Source organism: Caenorhabditis remanei, chromosome IV (assembly GCF_010183535.1).
Source record: "Caenorhabditis remanei strain PX506 chromosome IV, whole genome shotgun sequence".
Classification (NCBI taxonomy): Eukaryota; Metazoa; Nematoda; class Chromadorea; order Rhabditida; family Rhabditidae; genus Caenorhabditis; species Caenorhabditis remanei.
In genome coordinates this window covers 16,215,742-16,231,197 of record NC_071331.1, presented here as the reverse complement: position 1 = coordinate 16,231,197, position 15,456 = coordinate 16,215,742, and the positions used below count along the sequence as shown (strand labels likewise).

At 37.6% G+C, this 15,456-nt stretch overlaps 6 protein-coding genes across 6 annotated transcripts; 5 read left to right on the top strand and 1 right to left on the bottom strand.

Moving 5' to 3' along the window:
* Positions 1 to 138: 138 nt before the first annotated feature.
* GCK72_014517 (uncharacterized protein) lies at positions 139 to 1,248 on the top strand (the record flags this gene model as incomplete). The annotated part of the gene is made up of 4 exons (XM_003108337.2): positions 139 to 175; positions 532 to 786; positions 999 to 1,106; positions 1,151 to 1,248. 4 exons carry the CDS (start codon positions 139 to 141, stop codon positions 1,246 to 1,248), a joined length of 498 nt encoding a protein of 165 aa, XP_003108385.1.
* A 276-nt stretch (positions 1,249 to 1,524) lies between these two features.
* Positions 1,525 to 4,493, top strand: GCK72_014516 (uncharacterized protein; the record flags this gene model as incomplete). The annotated part of the gene is made up of 7 exons (XM_053730322.1): positions 1,525 to 1,786; positions 2,097 to 2,155; positions 2,199 to 2,305; positions 2,354 to 2,436; positions 2,960 to 3,402; positions 3,490 to 4,245; positions 4,290 to 4,493. The coding sequence occupies 7 exons, from the start codon at positions 1,525 to 1,527 to the stop codon at positions 4,491 to 4,493; spliced, it is 1,914 nt and encodes a 637-aa protein (XP_053585094.1).
* A 97-nt stretch (positions 4,494 to 4,590) lies between these two features.
* On the bottom strand, positions 4,591 to 5,379 carry GCK72_014515 (uncharacterized protein; the record flags this gene model as incomplete). Its single annotated transcript, XM_003108099.2, has 5 exons — positions 4,591 to 4,782; positions 4,830 to 4,952; positions 5,002 to 5,079; positions 5,136 to 5,297; positions 5,347 to 5,379. 5 exons carry the CDS (start codon positions 5,377 to 5,379, stop codon positions 4,591 to 4,593), a joined length of 588 nt encoding a protein of 195 aa, XP_003108147.2.
* A 4,919-nt stretch (positions 5,380 to 10,298) lies between these two features.
* Positions 10,299 to 12,463, top strand: GCK72_014514 (uncharacterized protein; the record flags this gene model as incomplete). Its single annotated transcript, XM_003108318.2, has 9 exons — positions 10,299 to 10,542; positions 10,590 to 10,705; positions 10,752 to 10,842; positions 10,885 to 11,033; positions 11,084 to 11,168; positions 11,214 to 11,540; positions 11,595 to 12,052; positions 12,097 to 12,246; positions 12,350 to 12,463. The coding sequence occupies 9 exons, from the start codon at positions 10,299 to 10,301 to the stop codon at positions 12,461 to 12,463; spliced, it is 1,734 nt and encodes a 577-aa protein (XP_003108366.1).
* Positions 12,464 to 12,704: 241 nt separating this feature from the next.
* On the top strand, positions 12,705 to 13,524 carry GCK72_014513 (uncharacterized protein; the record flags this gene model as incomplete). The annotated part of the gene is made up of 6 exons (XM_003108018.2): positions 12,705 to 12,711; positions 12,770 to 12,837; positions 12,890 to 12,960; positions 13,005 to 13,326; positions 13,375 to 13,444; positions 13,499 to 13,524. 6 exons carry the CDS (start codon positions 12,705 to 12,707, stop codon positions 13,522 to 13,524), a joined length of 564 nt encoding a protein of 187 aa, XP_003108066.2.
* A 223-nt stretch (positions 13,525 to 13,747) lies between these two features.
* Positions 13,748 to 14,584, top strand: GCK72_014512 (uncharacterized protein; the record flags this gene model as incomplete). The annotated part of the gene is made up of 5 exons (XM_003108058.2): positions 13,748 to 13,810; positions 13,855 to 14,067; positions 14,128 to 14,244; positions 14,291 to 14,391; positions 14,437 to 14,584. The coding sequence occupies 5 exons, from the start codon at positions 13,748 to 13,750 to the stop codon at positions 14,582 to 14,584; spliced, it is 642 nt and encodes a 213-aa protein (XP_003108106.2).
* Positions 14,585 to 15,456: the final 872 nt, after the last annotated feature.

The window sequence follows — 15,456 nt, the reverse complement described above, 5'->3', positions numbered from 1 at the left end:
GAATGTTTACGGAGTATATTCCCTGCGCAGCGACTCGTTTACCACTGTGATACGTAGCCACCTCCCCGCGCCAAGTCTCCGCGACTGCTTTTTTCTCACTTTTGTCACCACCGGTATTCCTGGTAGACGTCACTCAACATGCCACCAAAGTTCGACCCAACTGAGATCAAGATCGGTAAGTTGCTCAATCTGTAAAAAATTATAAATACTAGGCACTGAATCAGTAGCTGTTAGATGAATTAGTATATCAAAATACTGAAATTGCAAATTTATTTTTTTTAGTTTGAGAACCATTCGGATTTGCGCTAGTTTCGAAATTTAACAAATTTAATGATAAGCTCTGCGAGATTTATTTATTAGTTTTGTTTAATTGCAAGTTTTTAAAAATCGATGAAATTGCATCAGTTTCGAAACAATTCGAAAACTTCGCTGCTGTCCTCGTTTTAAGTTATTTCTATTTCTAAGTAATGATTGAATTTTTATTTCTAAGTAGTGATTTTATTATTTTATATATTCTAAAATATTTTTCAGTGTACCTTCGTTGTGTCGGAGGAGAAGTCGGAGCCACATCCGCTCTTGCCCCAAAGGTCGGACCCCTCGGATTGTCGCCAAAGAAGATCGGAGAAGACATCGCCAAGGCCACCCAAGACTGGAAGGGTCTTAAGGTCACCTGCAAGTTGACCATCCAAAATCGTGTCGCCAAGATCGATGTCGTCCCATCTGCTGCTTCGCTCATTGTCAAGGAGCTTAAGGAGCCACCACGTGACCGCAAGAAGGTCAAGAACGGTACGCATTTCATGCGTTGGGTCGGGAGTCGATATGCTCTCATCCCCTGGTCTCTTATTTCATAAGTTTGTAAAAGTTTGTGACTTAAAGACTGGTAACCCTAAGTGATTTTCATGCTCCGTGAGTTTGATTTTTCCTGGGTATTCGGTGTTGTCTCGTCCCAACGGGTTGTTTTCATCACCTTAGTTAAAGTTTGCACGTTACCATTTCAGTGAAGCACAATGGAGACCTCACCATTGACACCATTATCAAGATCGCCAGAATCATGAGACCAAGATCCATGGCCAAGAAACTCGAAGGAACCGTCAAGGAGATCCTCGGTAGGAAAATATTCTAAGGAAAATTTTTGATTATTTTCTTTTAGGAACCGCTCAATCAGTCGGATGCACCATCGACGGACAGCACCCACACGACATCATTGAGTCGATCGCCAATGGAGAGGTCGAGATCCCAGCTCAATGATCTGTCACTTGTTTTTGTTGTTCCAATAAATTCTTGTTATATTCAGCGTGTAATTTGAGTCTCAATAAATTATCATGCGAGAAGTTTTATGTTTGAAATCCTCAGACGGTTAGCGGTGAAGGGACTCTATCGATATCTCATCTCATTTAAAATAAATAGCGAGCTTCACTGTTTCGTAGTGAAAAAACTTAAATCTAATAAATTGGAATATTTATTTGATTTCTTGAAAACCTTTTTTGTGGGAATTAGTTTGAATCCATATTTACTCACTTCAGTATGGCAACATGTGAGAGTATGTGCCCATCTACAGAAGTCAAGTTCCGCAGTAAAAACGGGCTTATAAATCAATTAGAAGCAACGGCTTCCTCTCGAAATGGGCCCCGATCCAAATACGTGGCAGATCCTCAGAAAATGGTGAAAGAATACTCGCGATCAGCTGCTGACACACACAAATACAATAAACCCGATTTATTGAGACCGTTTCCAGTCTTGATGCGTACAGTGGACTATCTATTGGAATTATACTATGCACTTGGAAGTGAGTTTGATTTTTCACAATACATTTATTCTTCATCAGAATAGGTATAGTCGCACCTTGTTTTCACGCATCTTCAGTCAGTTTTCTGGATGATGGCGTCCAGAAAGTGTGCAAAATAAATGAATATTAGAGTACTTTACAAGGGCCATACACGGTTTAGTTTACACCGGCTATGGTAGTTTAGCGGTACTACAAAATAATAGAAATAATATTGTATCGAACCAAACAATGAAATCAGACAGGCGGCAAGAAGCGTCCTCCAATCAGTTCTCCTCCATCTTCTCATTTGTTTCTGATCGACTTCGTTCAGTAAGGCAGGATATGGTAATGCAAAACTTGGACGGAAAGAGCACAGTCATTCTTATGGAGGTTGGACAGGAAATATCTCCAGCAGTTTAAACTTGGATTTCAGAAAATGCTGCCGTTCTACATTGAGACTGATGGGCTTTGCAAAATGATGGTCGTACCTAGCTATAATCCGAAGTTGCATGATTTTCAGCTGGAAGAATGCTTTGGCCGGTGAGTTATTTGGTAATTTTAGATAAAAGCAAAACGTTACTTTTTCAGATGGCATGACGAAATCAAATCGTCAGGAGACATTACTCCTAATTCGTTGATATCTGCTGCTTTCTTCTTCAGACAACTGCATCGTAAACCGACGTTATTACATGAATTATTTATTTTTCGGCCAAAACTGTCACAAGATACATTCAACTTGATTCGAAGCATATGCTCATCTTTTTATTCTAATAACTACTATCGATTTTTCTGTCAGTTCAAATCTCTCGATTCACTGCTCCGTTATTCGTTATCTGATAGTGTTTTCACGCTTCGACAATCGGCGATGCGAATAATATCAGTAGCTTTCAGGACGTCAGTAGCTAGACTTCCTTCGAAGTTACTGGCGGACTGGCTCGGTTTTCCTGTGAATATTGATATCTTCAATGTATTTCTTCATTTGTATAATGTAATTCCCGATGATCAAGGAAATATTCTCGTGTCTGCTATCAAGCTCGTAGAAATCCCGTATGAAAATCTTCCATCAAGACAATATTAATAAAACATTATCACTTTATGGTTAATCAAGTGTTTATATTTCATTATCGTTTTATCGTCGGAATTATATCTCGCTTTATAATGTCATTTGGACATCGACAAATTCCAGCTATTCAGAAATGGAGGGTGTTTTGATGGTGTCGGATCTCTCCTGGATCCAACGAGGAGTTGCGAAGGAAATTCCAGACAAAATCAAGTTGAACGACGAAGAACTGAAAAAACTTATTGAGGGAGCCATTCCCGAATCAACTGATAATGATACAGATGGTGAAGATGGAGAGGAAGAATCCGATCATGAAAAACCGAAAGGAATCCGTGGAAAAGATGTCGAAATGAAGGATGAAGAATCAGAGTTCGAGAAAAAGTATATGCAAGGATACAACGAGAAAGAGACTGATGAAGAAGCAGGTGAAGATGGTATGAAAGGTATTGCCATGTATTCAACCAACAAAGAGGATCCTTACGTGACGGAGCAAGTTGATTCTGATGAGGAGGAGGAAAAAGAAGAGATTATGGTGCGAAAAGACGACAACATGGTTGCTGTCGCCAAGATTGATAAAGTTAGTTGCCTTAAGAGTTTCTGAAATTTGATGGTTATACTTCAAGAAAATAAAAATATTTTGTACTTATTATTATTAATACTTTAGGGAGACTATACGCTAGAATGCTACGTGTATAACGAGGCAGATAGTGATTGGTTCTGCCATCATGACTACATCCTGGATGCTCCTCCTCTCTGTATTGAGCCCGTTCAACACGATCCTGGAAATGAAGAAACTGGAAAAGGAAACTTGATTGCTGTAGGAACGATGAACTCTGAAATTCATATCTGGGATCTCGATATCATGAACACAGCGAGTCCATTCTTGACCCTTGGTAAAAAAGAGAAGAAGTCGAAAGGTGGCAGAAAAAAGAGGGATAACAGTGCTCAAGGCCATACGGATGCTGTAATCTCGCTCGCTTGGAACAAACTAACACCCCACGTACTCGCCAGTGGTGGAGCCGACAAAACTGTTGTTCTTTGGGATTTAGATGAGGCCAAGCCAGCACAAATAATTCCTGATCGTGGAGGAGAAGTTCAAACTGTTAGATGGCATCCAAATGAGTCAACATTCTTGTTACTGGGAACAATGAAAGGACATGTTCAAGTTGTCGACTGTCGGGATACTACTGGAAATGCATCCGCTGCATGGAAGTTTGATGGACAAATCGAAAAAGTTCTCTGGAATCATTTCAATCCATTCACTGTTTTTGTTTCTTCTGATGATGGAAGATTGCGTCATTTGGACTTGAGAAAACCAGGAGAGTGTATTTGGGAAGGAGTCGCTCACGATGGACCAATTGGAGGTCTCACAATGTCAGCAATTACAAGAGGACTTTTGGTGACTGTTGGAGAAGACGAAGTGAGTGTTAATTTCATTGAAATCCGCAATAAACATTAATTCAGATGATGAACGTATGGAAAGTAGAAGACTCAAACGGAGGTATCGAAAAAGTTCATTCAGAGAAGCTCACAATCGGAGAGCTTCATTGTGCCCAGTTTAATCCAGACGTAGCTGCTGTGTTATCCGTCGGCGGAACTACTGCTGATTTAATTCGGGTCATTGATCTTACCAAATACGAGCCGGTCGTGAAAGCTTTCTCTGAATAATTCCAACTGTTTTCATGCTTTGTGTTTTTGTTTGCTTGTTTTTGTTAATTACTGTTGTTTTTTGGTATTTTTGTTCAATAAATTTAACAAAAAATAGTTAAATATCGAAAGTAATTGAATCATCAATGAAATCGAAGTCTAGATGAAGTTCCTGCTTCGGGAGACTGTTTTTCAGCTGATGATCTTTCACATGTATGTCAGTTTCTTCAACATTTTCACGGTTGCGAGATTTGTAATACAAGAAGATGCAAATTGAAATTAGAAATGCGAAAATAAACAATGCGAATATCTGAAAAGAATTCATGAACAATCGAATCGTGAAAATTCGCAAAATACCATTCCAAGTAATGTCCATGGAGCATGAGATGTAGTAGGAGATGTTTCAGACGATGATTCTCTTTTTTGTTGCAGTTTGAATACTATTGACATTGGTTTAGAAGTGCATCTTCCGAATGTTTTCTATAATTATCAAGATGAGAAGAGTTACTTCAAAAAAGGATTTTCATACCGAAATAACACAATTGGATGTTGATAATAGTCTATCTTCTACAATGAACTGAAACAGTGTTCCATCGGAAGTTGGAAACTGAAAATATTACCATTAAGAGGGACATAAGAGATATTGAAAAAAGCGTCTTTTACCACATCAGGTTTTCCAAAACGTCTTGTTGGATTCTTCGAGAAACATATTCGAAGAAATAAAGATTCATCCTTTGAACACATTGGATTGATATCTTCAACGAAGAGATATCCATCAAACATAGAGAATTCTTTTGGCACTTCCAGATGATCATTTTTGAACTTCTGGAATAAAATTAATTATTTCTATCAAATTATTCAAAATGTTCATTACCTCCCAGTCAATGAATCCTTGCACTACAATCATTCTAATTCTCTCATGAACGCTTTCATTTTTTCTGTTTCCATACATAATTTCATTAAAATTTCTCTCTAAAGTATTCTGTCTAACTGGATATCTACATTCATCTTCAATCAAATGATCAATGAGTGGATCGTAATTCTTTCCTTCTCTTATTTGAACTTGATCACAATGTTTTGCATTAAAAATGGGATTTTCGACACTGAAAATCTAAAAATTATATTTTTATCGACGAATGAACTACCGTACCTTATCACATCAACATCAAGACAAAACAAAATAGAAAAACGTATAACTAGTAGAAACCCAGAAATATAGATCATTTATTAATAAACGGAACAAATAAAGTCACTTGAAGACGTTAAGAAGACGGAAAACAAATATCGGATCGTTTTAACGTTTGATAAGAAGAGCATAACCAAAGAGAATATTCAGGTGATAAGGGAATGTGATAAGATGGGTGAATACGTGAGTGGGAATTTATTGTGACTGGAACATAATGAAGATGGAAAGAGGGACTGGTACCTACGAGAGAGAAGGCTGAAAATTTTGATAACTATCTGACAAGGGAAGTCTTTGGAGACGCCACTTTCAAACGACTTGTAAATTTGGTCATAGGTATTTTCGACCACGGGGAGTCCATTTCTGCAGTCAAAACCTGCTAAATGTCTCTGTGAGCCGAGTTATGAGCTCTCAAACTTTTCATGTGGATAAGCTTTTTCACGTGGTATTTCAAATCGGTGGTTTATAAGCTGCCGCACGGCTCCGTTTGAGTTTTCCAACGGTTAACCTGTGCTCGTACGATGCAAAAATGATAATATCTTGCGTATACTACTTGTCGATTTGGAATTCCACGTGAAAAAGCTTATCCACATGAAAAGTTTGAGAGCTCATATCTCGGCTCACAGAGATATTTAGCAGGTTTTGACTGCAGAAATGGGCTCCCCGTGGTCGAAAATACCTATGACCAAATTTATAGGTCGTTTGAAAGTGGCGTCTCCAAAGACTTCCCTAGTGAGAGAAAAAACATTTGGGGCCAGTGAAGTCACATAAAGAGTTTCAAAATTGTTTTCGATTGAAGAAGCTTTAACAGTCATCAAGCTTGTACCACCCGTAGAAGATACATAACATTCACTTTGTAGCTTGGACGGAGAAACATCGAGGGATAGGCTCAAACTTCCCGGAAGAGACAGATAGGAACGACCTTTATGAAGAGAAATAATAATAATGTTTCGTGACGTCGAGGATGTATACTGTATCAGTGGTTTCGAGGTGATTATAAAATTCTTGTGACAAAAATTGAATGATCCCCCCGAAAAAGAACAAAAAAATGCCTGAAATTATAGGTATCGATTCTCAGAATCGAGATGATTTCCCGATTTCAGTAGTTTTGAACTTTGCTTCTTTTTGCTTCTTTTTTCTTTTTCTTGAATCCAAATTCTTAAATGAATCGGATTTCTTTAGAAAAAAAACCATTAACATTTCATAAGCTGTCTCTCCCAACTACAGCACTTTTTGCTTGTCTCGAATTCTTATTTTCTGCATTTTCCGTTTTTTCGCTTCTCTACAATTTTCGTATTCATTCACATATGTAGTCTCGGGTTTATTCCCTTTCATCCGTTTTTCACCGCTCAAATTCGAATCGTCTGCATTGCGGTTTTTGACTGATTTGCATAAAGGTTGAAGACGTCAAAGTCACCGAAAGAGAAGGACAAAGTGCTCGTCGAGGCGCAACAGAATTTCGGAGAAAGAAGAAGAAGAAGCAACGGAATAACTCGATTTCGGACAGCGAGTTGGTTTGTGCGCGTGAAAAAAAACGAAAACGTAATTCCGTTTTTCTCGTTTTCGTCGACAAAAACGAAGCTCTTCATCTGAATCTTCACTTCAATTGTACGTGTCTTCTGGTGTCAAATGGATTGACTTCTTCTTCTTCTTTCTTCCATTTTTCTTCTTTTCTTCATTTTCTACTATTCCGAAGCTCATTCTCAGAGCGAGGAGAGCGCCAAAAAACTCGAATGATGTATACACGAGATGGGCAAAAAAGGCTCACAAGCAAACGGTCTCCAGGGAGAAAAGAGGGGAAACTCCCTCGGAAAAGAAGCCAAAAGCTTCTCGGACACGGACACAATTTGTTCACGCCTTTCACGTTTTGGTGTCATGTTTTTCTGTTTTTACGATCTCTTCCGAGCAACATCTTCTTCCTTTTTCTTGTTCGATCTCAATTTTTTATAATTTTATGTGGATTTTGGTTCTGAAGTGGTTATCTGGGTGAGAGTTATCTAAGTCTGATCAAGAACTAATCAATCGTACAGTATCCGCCAAAATACTTTAAAAAATATTTTACTCTCCTCGATTTCCCCAACGAATATGTGCTGATTCAATTCCAAAAAAAGTAAATGTTCAACTTGATTTACATTGACAGAATTACTGTAAAACCTTTTCAGCATGCACACTAGACCGATTTAAAGTATTCTTGAGTGATGTCTATACATAGGATTGGGCTTTTCGATGATAGCTCATAAGCTGAAAATTTGTGGATTCTGAAATAAATTCCCTTGCCCATATATTTCCGATCTCGTATTTCAACGATAAACCTGGAACTTGTGTTGCTTTACTGAAACAACGAACTGCTGGATCGGTTCGTTTTGACACCGAAAACTTTAAAATACGTCAAGATTACCCATATCAGTCGTCCCCGAAAACTCCTAGTAGACGATTTCTTATTTTCCAGATAGATATACAGTATTCTCGTATTCAAAATCCCCAAAATTTCCAGTCAATTGTGCACATCTACTTCGGAAATCTCAATTCAATCTTGCCGCCTCCTTCACCATCTATCTAATTATATACCGATGTCCTCCTTCTTCTTCTTCCCTTTTCTTCTTCCTTTTCGAGGGATTCTTTCCTCTTTTTTTACTCGTTTCGATTCTTTTCTCCTTCAATTCAAAAAGATCGTGACGTGGTATATTCATCTAGAATCTGAGTCCGCTTCTGAATTGGAAAAACAAGGAGAAGAAGGATGAATGAAGCAGAAGCAGTACCCCACTCTTCAATTTATTTTTCACTCTCTTCTTTTTCTGAAATTAGACCCTTCATCACGGGGGGCTCCATTCTTCTTCTTCTTCTTCTTCTCGCCTTGATTGACGATTATCTCGACATTTCCGTCGGCTTCACTCTCTTAGCTTTCCGCTTCGCAAACGAAAAAAACGATTTCTCTTCTCCCCGAATTGGTTACGGAAACTTGAACTTTCTTTCCCCTGATTCTTTCCAGTGACGTCTTCTTTTTCTTGCTTCTTCTGTTTTCCTTCTGTCGGTTTTTTTCGTCGCGTCGCACCAAAATCATTGCAAATTCAATTGAGAACTGGCTCGAAGTGTTCGACAGGAAAAGACAGAAGACTAAACAGAAAAAGAAGAAGCATGACATGTTGCTTCTTTGAAATTCTTCCTCGTTTTTCTTCTCCTCTCCCACATCAAATTCACATGATTCAAAATTTGATTTTGATTCAGAGTAAAACTGTTTTTTTGGTATTTCGATAGGATCATTTGAATCAGTATGTTGACTGGAAGTCAAAGCTGAAATTTTCTGGAATGATAGTAATAATACAGTAGGTAAGTGAAGCGTTTGCTACACCACTACTCTAAAACCAAATACTTAAATTCTCTTCAGTGAATAACTTGAATAATCAATTCCTCGAAATGTTGTTGTTGTTTGAAAGAAGGCATTTTTCCCCAAAACCCACACAAATCTTTTCCAAAAACATTTCCTGAAGTTGCAAATCCTCAAACTTCTTTTGATTGGCTCAATCCCTTTTTACTCTTTCACACATCGAAATATGAATCTGCACATCCAATTAGTTTCCCTTCTTCTTTCTCTTCTTCTCATTTTTCTTTTCTTTCAAAACAAGACCTTCTTATCCATTTTCCCCATATTCCTTCATCTTCAACCATCACTTCTATGGTTTCAAAAATGAAATCATTTTTTCTTTTTTCTTGTAATCAGATACTCCGATGAGGCTAAAAAAGATCTTCTCAGCGTCTTCTTCCAACTCCGATTTCACGCCTTTCTATACATTGTGACGAGCAAATATTCAGTGTTTCCTTTTTTACAAAAGCAGTTCTTCCCTTTTCTTTTTAAATCATGTGCATCAAGAATGATGGGGGTGAAGGTCTCCACTTCTTCCACCGGTCTCTTAGCATTCCGCCCACTTCTTTTCAACCGCTTCAACTCTTTTTTTCTTTGAATTCGAATAGGCATTCGATGTCAAGATCTGTCTCCGTTTATTCACTTCTTCGTTTTTCAATTTGTTCGGCTCTTCGAGTCATTAATTGTAATTGAATTCTTGGCATTTTCCACAGAGATTAGAGAATTGATCACGTCATCGGAATGCTTCTTCTCTAGGTAATCAAATTGAGAGTTCATCACAAAATATTAAAATGTTGAACTTCAAAATTAGATTTTAGAGACTATTTCAGTACAGCTTCAGAAGTAGATGCTGATAGAATCTTCAATTTCTTCAATTTTTCTTCCTCAATTCAGTAAATATCAAATAGAAAAGTTCACTTTAGAAATTTCAAACACAAACTTTTCTATTTCTGAACGTAACAATTTATTCAAATTCCAACTGATTCCTATAATTTTCTTTTCATTCTGATGTGAGGAGCAATTGAAAAAAGAAACCGACAACAATCTCATGACGCCTACTCTTTTTTTCTTATTTCTTCCCACGAATTCAATAAGTATTACGAGAAAATGGAAAAAGGAGAGAAGTGAAGGAAATATTGATGGCAATATCTGGATAAATAATTAATTATTTCTCAGCTTTTACTCATTCACTTTTCTTCTTAAACCTCCCCACCGATTTCCTTTTTATTTCGTCATCACAAGTGATTTCTTCTTAACTTTTTATGAATTTTTCAGGACAATCATGGCCGACTTCTTGGGTATCGTAGCCATTGTTTTCTTCTATGTGCTCATTCTAGTCGTCGGTATTTGGGCGGGTAGAAAATCAAAGAGCACGAAAGAATTGGAGTCAGAAGTAGGTGCACAGACGGAAGAAGTGATGTTAGCGGGGAGAAACATTGGAACTCTTGTTGGAATATTCACAATGACAGCCACGTGGGTTGGTGGTGCATATATCAATGGAACTGCTGAAGCACTTTATAATGGAGGTATAGTTAGAGGATTCATATGGTTTCAGATAGAATACATTTTGTAGGTCTACTTGGATGTCAGGCACCAGTTGGATACGCAATCTCATTGGTAATGGGAGGATTATTGTTTGCAAAGAAAATGAGAGAAGAGGGATATATCACAATGTTGGATCCATTCCAAGTGAGTTCCGATATCAGAATTAACAATTAAAATATCCATTTTATAGCACAAGTATGGTCAACGGATTGGTGGATTGATGTATTTGCCAGCTCTCCTTGGAGAAACATTTTGGACAGCAGCTATTCTTTCGGCTCTTGGTTTGTTTGATTCTTTATAAAATGTGTTATCCGAGTTTTCAGGTGCAACCTTGTCTGTAATTCTCGGAATTGATATGAATGCATCAGTAACTCTCTCTGCTTGCATCGCAGTATTCTACACATTTACTGGTGGATACTATGCAGTTGCATACACTGACGTTGTCCAACTCTTTTGCATTTTCGTCGGATTGGTCAGTTTATTTTTGATGACGTCAAAAGGCGACATAGGGTGTACTTTCAGTGGGTTTGCGTGCCAGCTGCAATGGTTCATGATGGTGCAAAGGATATATCGAGAAATGCTGGAGATTGGATTGGAGAGATTGGAGGTGAGTGTCTCTTTTCGTAGAATCTTGAATTATAAAATATCTCAGGATTCAAAGAAACGTCTCTTTGGATTGATTGTATGCTTCTTCTTGTGTTCGGTGGTATCCCATGGCAAGTGTACTTTCAAAGAGTTCTCTCTTCAAAGACAGCTTCCGGTGCTCAAACTCTTTCGTTTGTCGCTGGTGTCGGATGCATTCTCATGGCAATTCCACCAGCATTGATTGGTGCAATTGCAAGGAACACTGACTGGAGAATGACTGATTACTCCCCATGGAATAATGGAACTAAAGTTGAATCGATTCCTCCGGACAAAAGAAACATGGTGGTCCCCCTCGTCTTTCAATATCTCACACCTAGATGGGTCGCTTTTATTGGTAATTGAGAAAAGATAAATTAATTTGAATTGAATTGAATTATTCTGAATTCAGGTCTCGGAGCAGTTTCAGCTGCTGTAATGTCATCTGCTGACTCCTCCGTTTTGTCTGCTGCATCCATGTTTGCTCACAATATTTGGAAACTGACAATTCGTCCCCATGCATCTGAAAAAGAAGTGATTATTGTAATGAGAATAGCCATCATTTGTGTCGGAATAATGGCAACTATAATGGCTCTAACAATTCAATCAATCTATGGACTATGGTATCTCTGTGCTGATTTGGTCTACGTTATCCTTTTTCCTCAACTTCTTTGCGTTGTCTACATGCCGAGAAGCAATACATACGGATCATTGGCTGGATATTTAGTTGGATTAGTTCTTCGTTTAATTGGAGGAGAACCACTCGTTTCATTGCCAGCATTCTTCCACTATCCAATGTATACAGATGGAGTTCAATACTTTCCATTTAGAACAACAGCAATGCTTTCGTCTATGGCAACTATTTATTTCGTAAGTTATCTACTCTAGATTTCAGTCTAACTTCTTTCTCCCAGGTATCAGTTCAATCGGAGAAGTTGTTCAAATCAGGACGTTTGTCCCCGGAGTGGGACGTAATGGGTTGTGTAGTTAATATTCCGATAGATCATGTGCCCCTCCCTTCAGATGTCTCGTTTGCCGTTAGTAGTGAAGCCTTGAATATAAAGGTAGAGTGTGAGGAATGCGACTGATTTTCATTATAGCTATTCTTTTTCGTGTTAGAGAGTGCTCATTCTACCTGAACAATATTTTATTATGATCTATTTTCAGACACCAAACGGAACACCGGCTCCGCCTCCACACCCGAACCTACAGCCGTCTGATGAGAACACGTTATTACATCCTTACTCAGACCAACATTATTATTCAACCTCTAGTAATTAAACTGACCAATTTGTTTGACGTGTTTCAGATTTCACTAATTTCAAAAATCTATAGCATTTATCTTTTTTCTCTCTTTCTTTTCCAGATCTCCTTACTAGACCCATCCGGTGTACAAAATAGTTATTTTCCCTTTTTCTGTCAACATTTTGCTATTTTTCTCGAGAACTCTAATGAAACGTGACCATTATTCCTTTCCAGTTTCAAATATTATTTGAATATTCGTGGCGTATTTTTCAAAATAATGCAAGGTGAGTTGAGATTTCAAAATCGCAATACTGATAGTGAGAATGTAACCTTCTTTTTCAGATTATACTATATTTTTATTAAGTGCTTGTTTCTCTATAATCGTAACTGGAGATGTTGAGGACGAATGGGTTAATTGCGAAGTACAGTCTGCTCATGAACTTGAAAAAAACAGAATTTCAGAAATCTCCAACAAAAGTTGTATGTTCTGAATGGTGTCAGAGACTGAACAATTATGCGAAGAGATATGAAGAGTTCGTTTAGTTATCATATTCCTTATTTCATCTTAATTCTTCAGGATGAAAAATCATGATGACACTGGATGGAGAGATATTATTTATCTGACAATAACTCTTTTTGTTTTCACAACTATTCTTGTTTTTATTTGGTTGAAATTACGAAGTTCACTGAAAACAAATGGAGAGAAATTCAGGATAAAAATTCATCGGAAGAAAATGGAAAAAATGAAAATCATGGTTAAACAAGACAATAAAACAAATAAAAATGACAGTGATGATGAATCAGGCGAAGGATATCCAGACAGATTTGAAATTCTTTATAAACTGAAGAGAAATCCACGACTGGCAAGGACGTACCTAGAATTTAAAAGGAAAAAAGCGGTGAGTTCACAACTTGGTAAGCAAGTTCATTGATATCTTTATTTGTAGGTGGAAGAACTAGATCATGCAGTTTCCAATTATGTCAGTGAAGGGAATCGAGAAGATCAAAACTTTCGAGGTTGGAATTTATTCAGAATGATGGAAAATGAGATTCAGACGTTAATATTTTCAGATGAATATTACCGATTCGAAGATTGAAAAAAAAGTAGAAGGAAGAAAATAACGGGAGAAATTAAATTTTAATCGAACCTTCACTTAATAAATATAATGATTTTGAAAATACGTGACATTATAGAAACCTGAAACGTGTAAAAACTTGGAGTAATGCGCGGTTTTTATGGACCGTCAGTATCAGATTGACAAAGTTTTGTCATTGCCCTCCTCATACAACTTCTGAATCCTACTCCAGACGAGATACTCGATGAGACTTATTCTTCTTCTCGTTGCAGTCGTTTTGATTGCTTTTATTGACGGAGCTTCAGGCGTAAGTGAACACATTTAGTATTATTAGGAAACTGGTATTTCAAGGAAGAGTTCGAGCTCAAAGTCGAAGCAAAAGAAGAATGTGATGCTGGGGAGAAAACAGATCAGAACTTAAAAATTAATGGACGCCAAACGATCGGAAATAAAAAGTATCGAATTGTGGAAGCTTACATATATTGGACGAATAGCAATGGAAAGGTCATTGGATCTACTGCCTGCAATGTTCCTGGATCAAAGAAATGTGTCGCTTTGAATCCTGTAAGCATATCTTTTTTAACAGAAGATTCGATGTTTTCTGAAGAAATTATTATATTACAGTCACCCAAAAATGCAGCTAGAAGGTATCTCGTTGTCGCCGTAACTCTAAACAAGAGTTCATTCGAGGATCAAAACATTCATTACCAGTATTTCGATGAATTATTCCAATTGAGCAAGGTATGCGTTTGCTCTATATATCTTTGATGAATGATCCGTTTTAAAGATTCCGGATCCAAAAAAACTGCCAACCGCAGACATCCATAATCTCAATAACTTCCTCTACATCGCAAACGCTAGTTATACGACTTCGGCAGAGACATTGAGGTTAGTTATAGACAATATACAACATCTTATTCATAAGTTTATCAGATTTACTGGAATCAATTGTCGTGAAAACCGTGCCAAATCGCTTATTTCTGGCCATGGATACTTCATTACTGAATTTGGCGGAAAAGGCGCTTGGGATAATCTCTACTTCCTTCCTCAAAATGGGCAATACATCACAACCCCGAACTGAACTTATCACTTTCAGTCCCATATTAATTCCGAGATATAATAAACCTTCTTGTGCCTAAGAACCGATGTTTTTTCGTTGTGTGTCTTACTTGATCTCTTCAATGAGAGTGTATATCTTTTAGAATTTTCTTGTGATCTCATATTCATAAACTATAAGGGATTTCTAACCATCTCTTTCTTCGAAACGGCCGGATTTAGTTTAAATGCTGCGCGTACAAATGCGCTCCTTTGACAATCTACACTAAACCGCCAAACAATAGTGTTCGAATAATGTGAGTGCACGCCTCCTTGCTGTCATCTCAACCTTTGTGGTATATTTCTTTGTTTCGTGTGAACTTTGACAAGCAAGTAACCAAAATAATATAACTGCGATCTACATACCTAAGGCTGCTCGATAAAGCTCATTGACAAGATTACAGTTAAAATTTGTAAACGTGCGCAATAATAACATAGAAGGGTTTTTTCTATCCGAGGAGAATAAATGCGTGAAAAAAACGGGTTTCCAACATACTAACACCAATAACGCCGAATCTTTTTGAACCTGCCAATTTTCTTTAATGGATAATGTATTTCATGAAACCAAGAAAAATCGGCCAGATCAAAAAAATTCTGCGATCTACACTATTTTCTCGTTGTGTTTGGTAATAAACGTTCACATTCATTCGCTAATTGCCCGTGTACGACCGTGTGGTAAAGCAAAAATATGGTTTGCTTGACCTTTACTACAAGGTCTAGCCCACTCGAGCCAATGCATTCTCTTTGTCGGTGTCTCTCAGTTAGAAGTACTTAATACTTTCTCGCTGCATCAATCTCTCTCATAAAATATTCTACGTTCTAACTGACTACTCATTGTTACCCTTTTAGTGCTATATA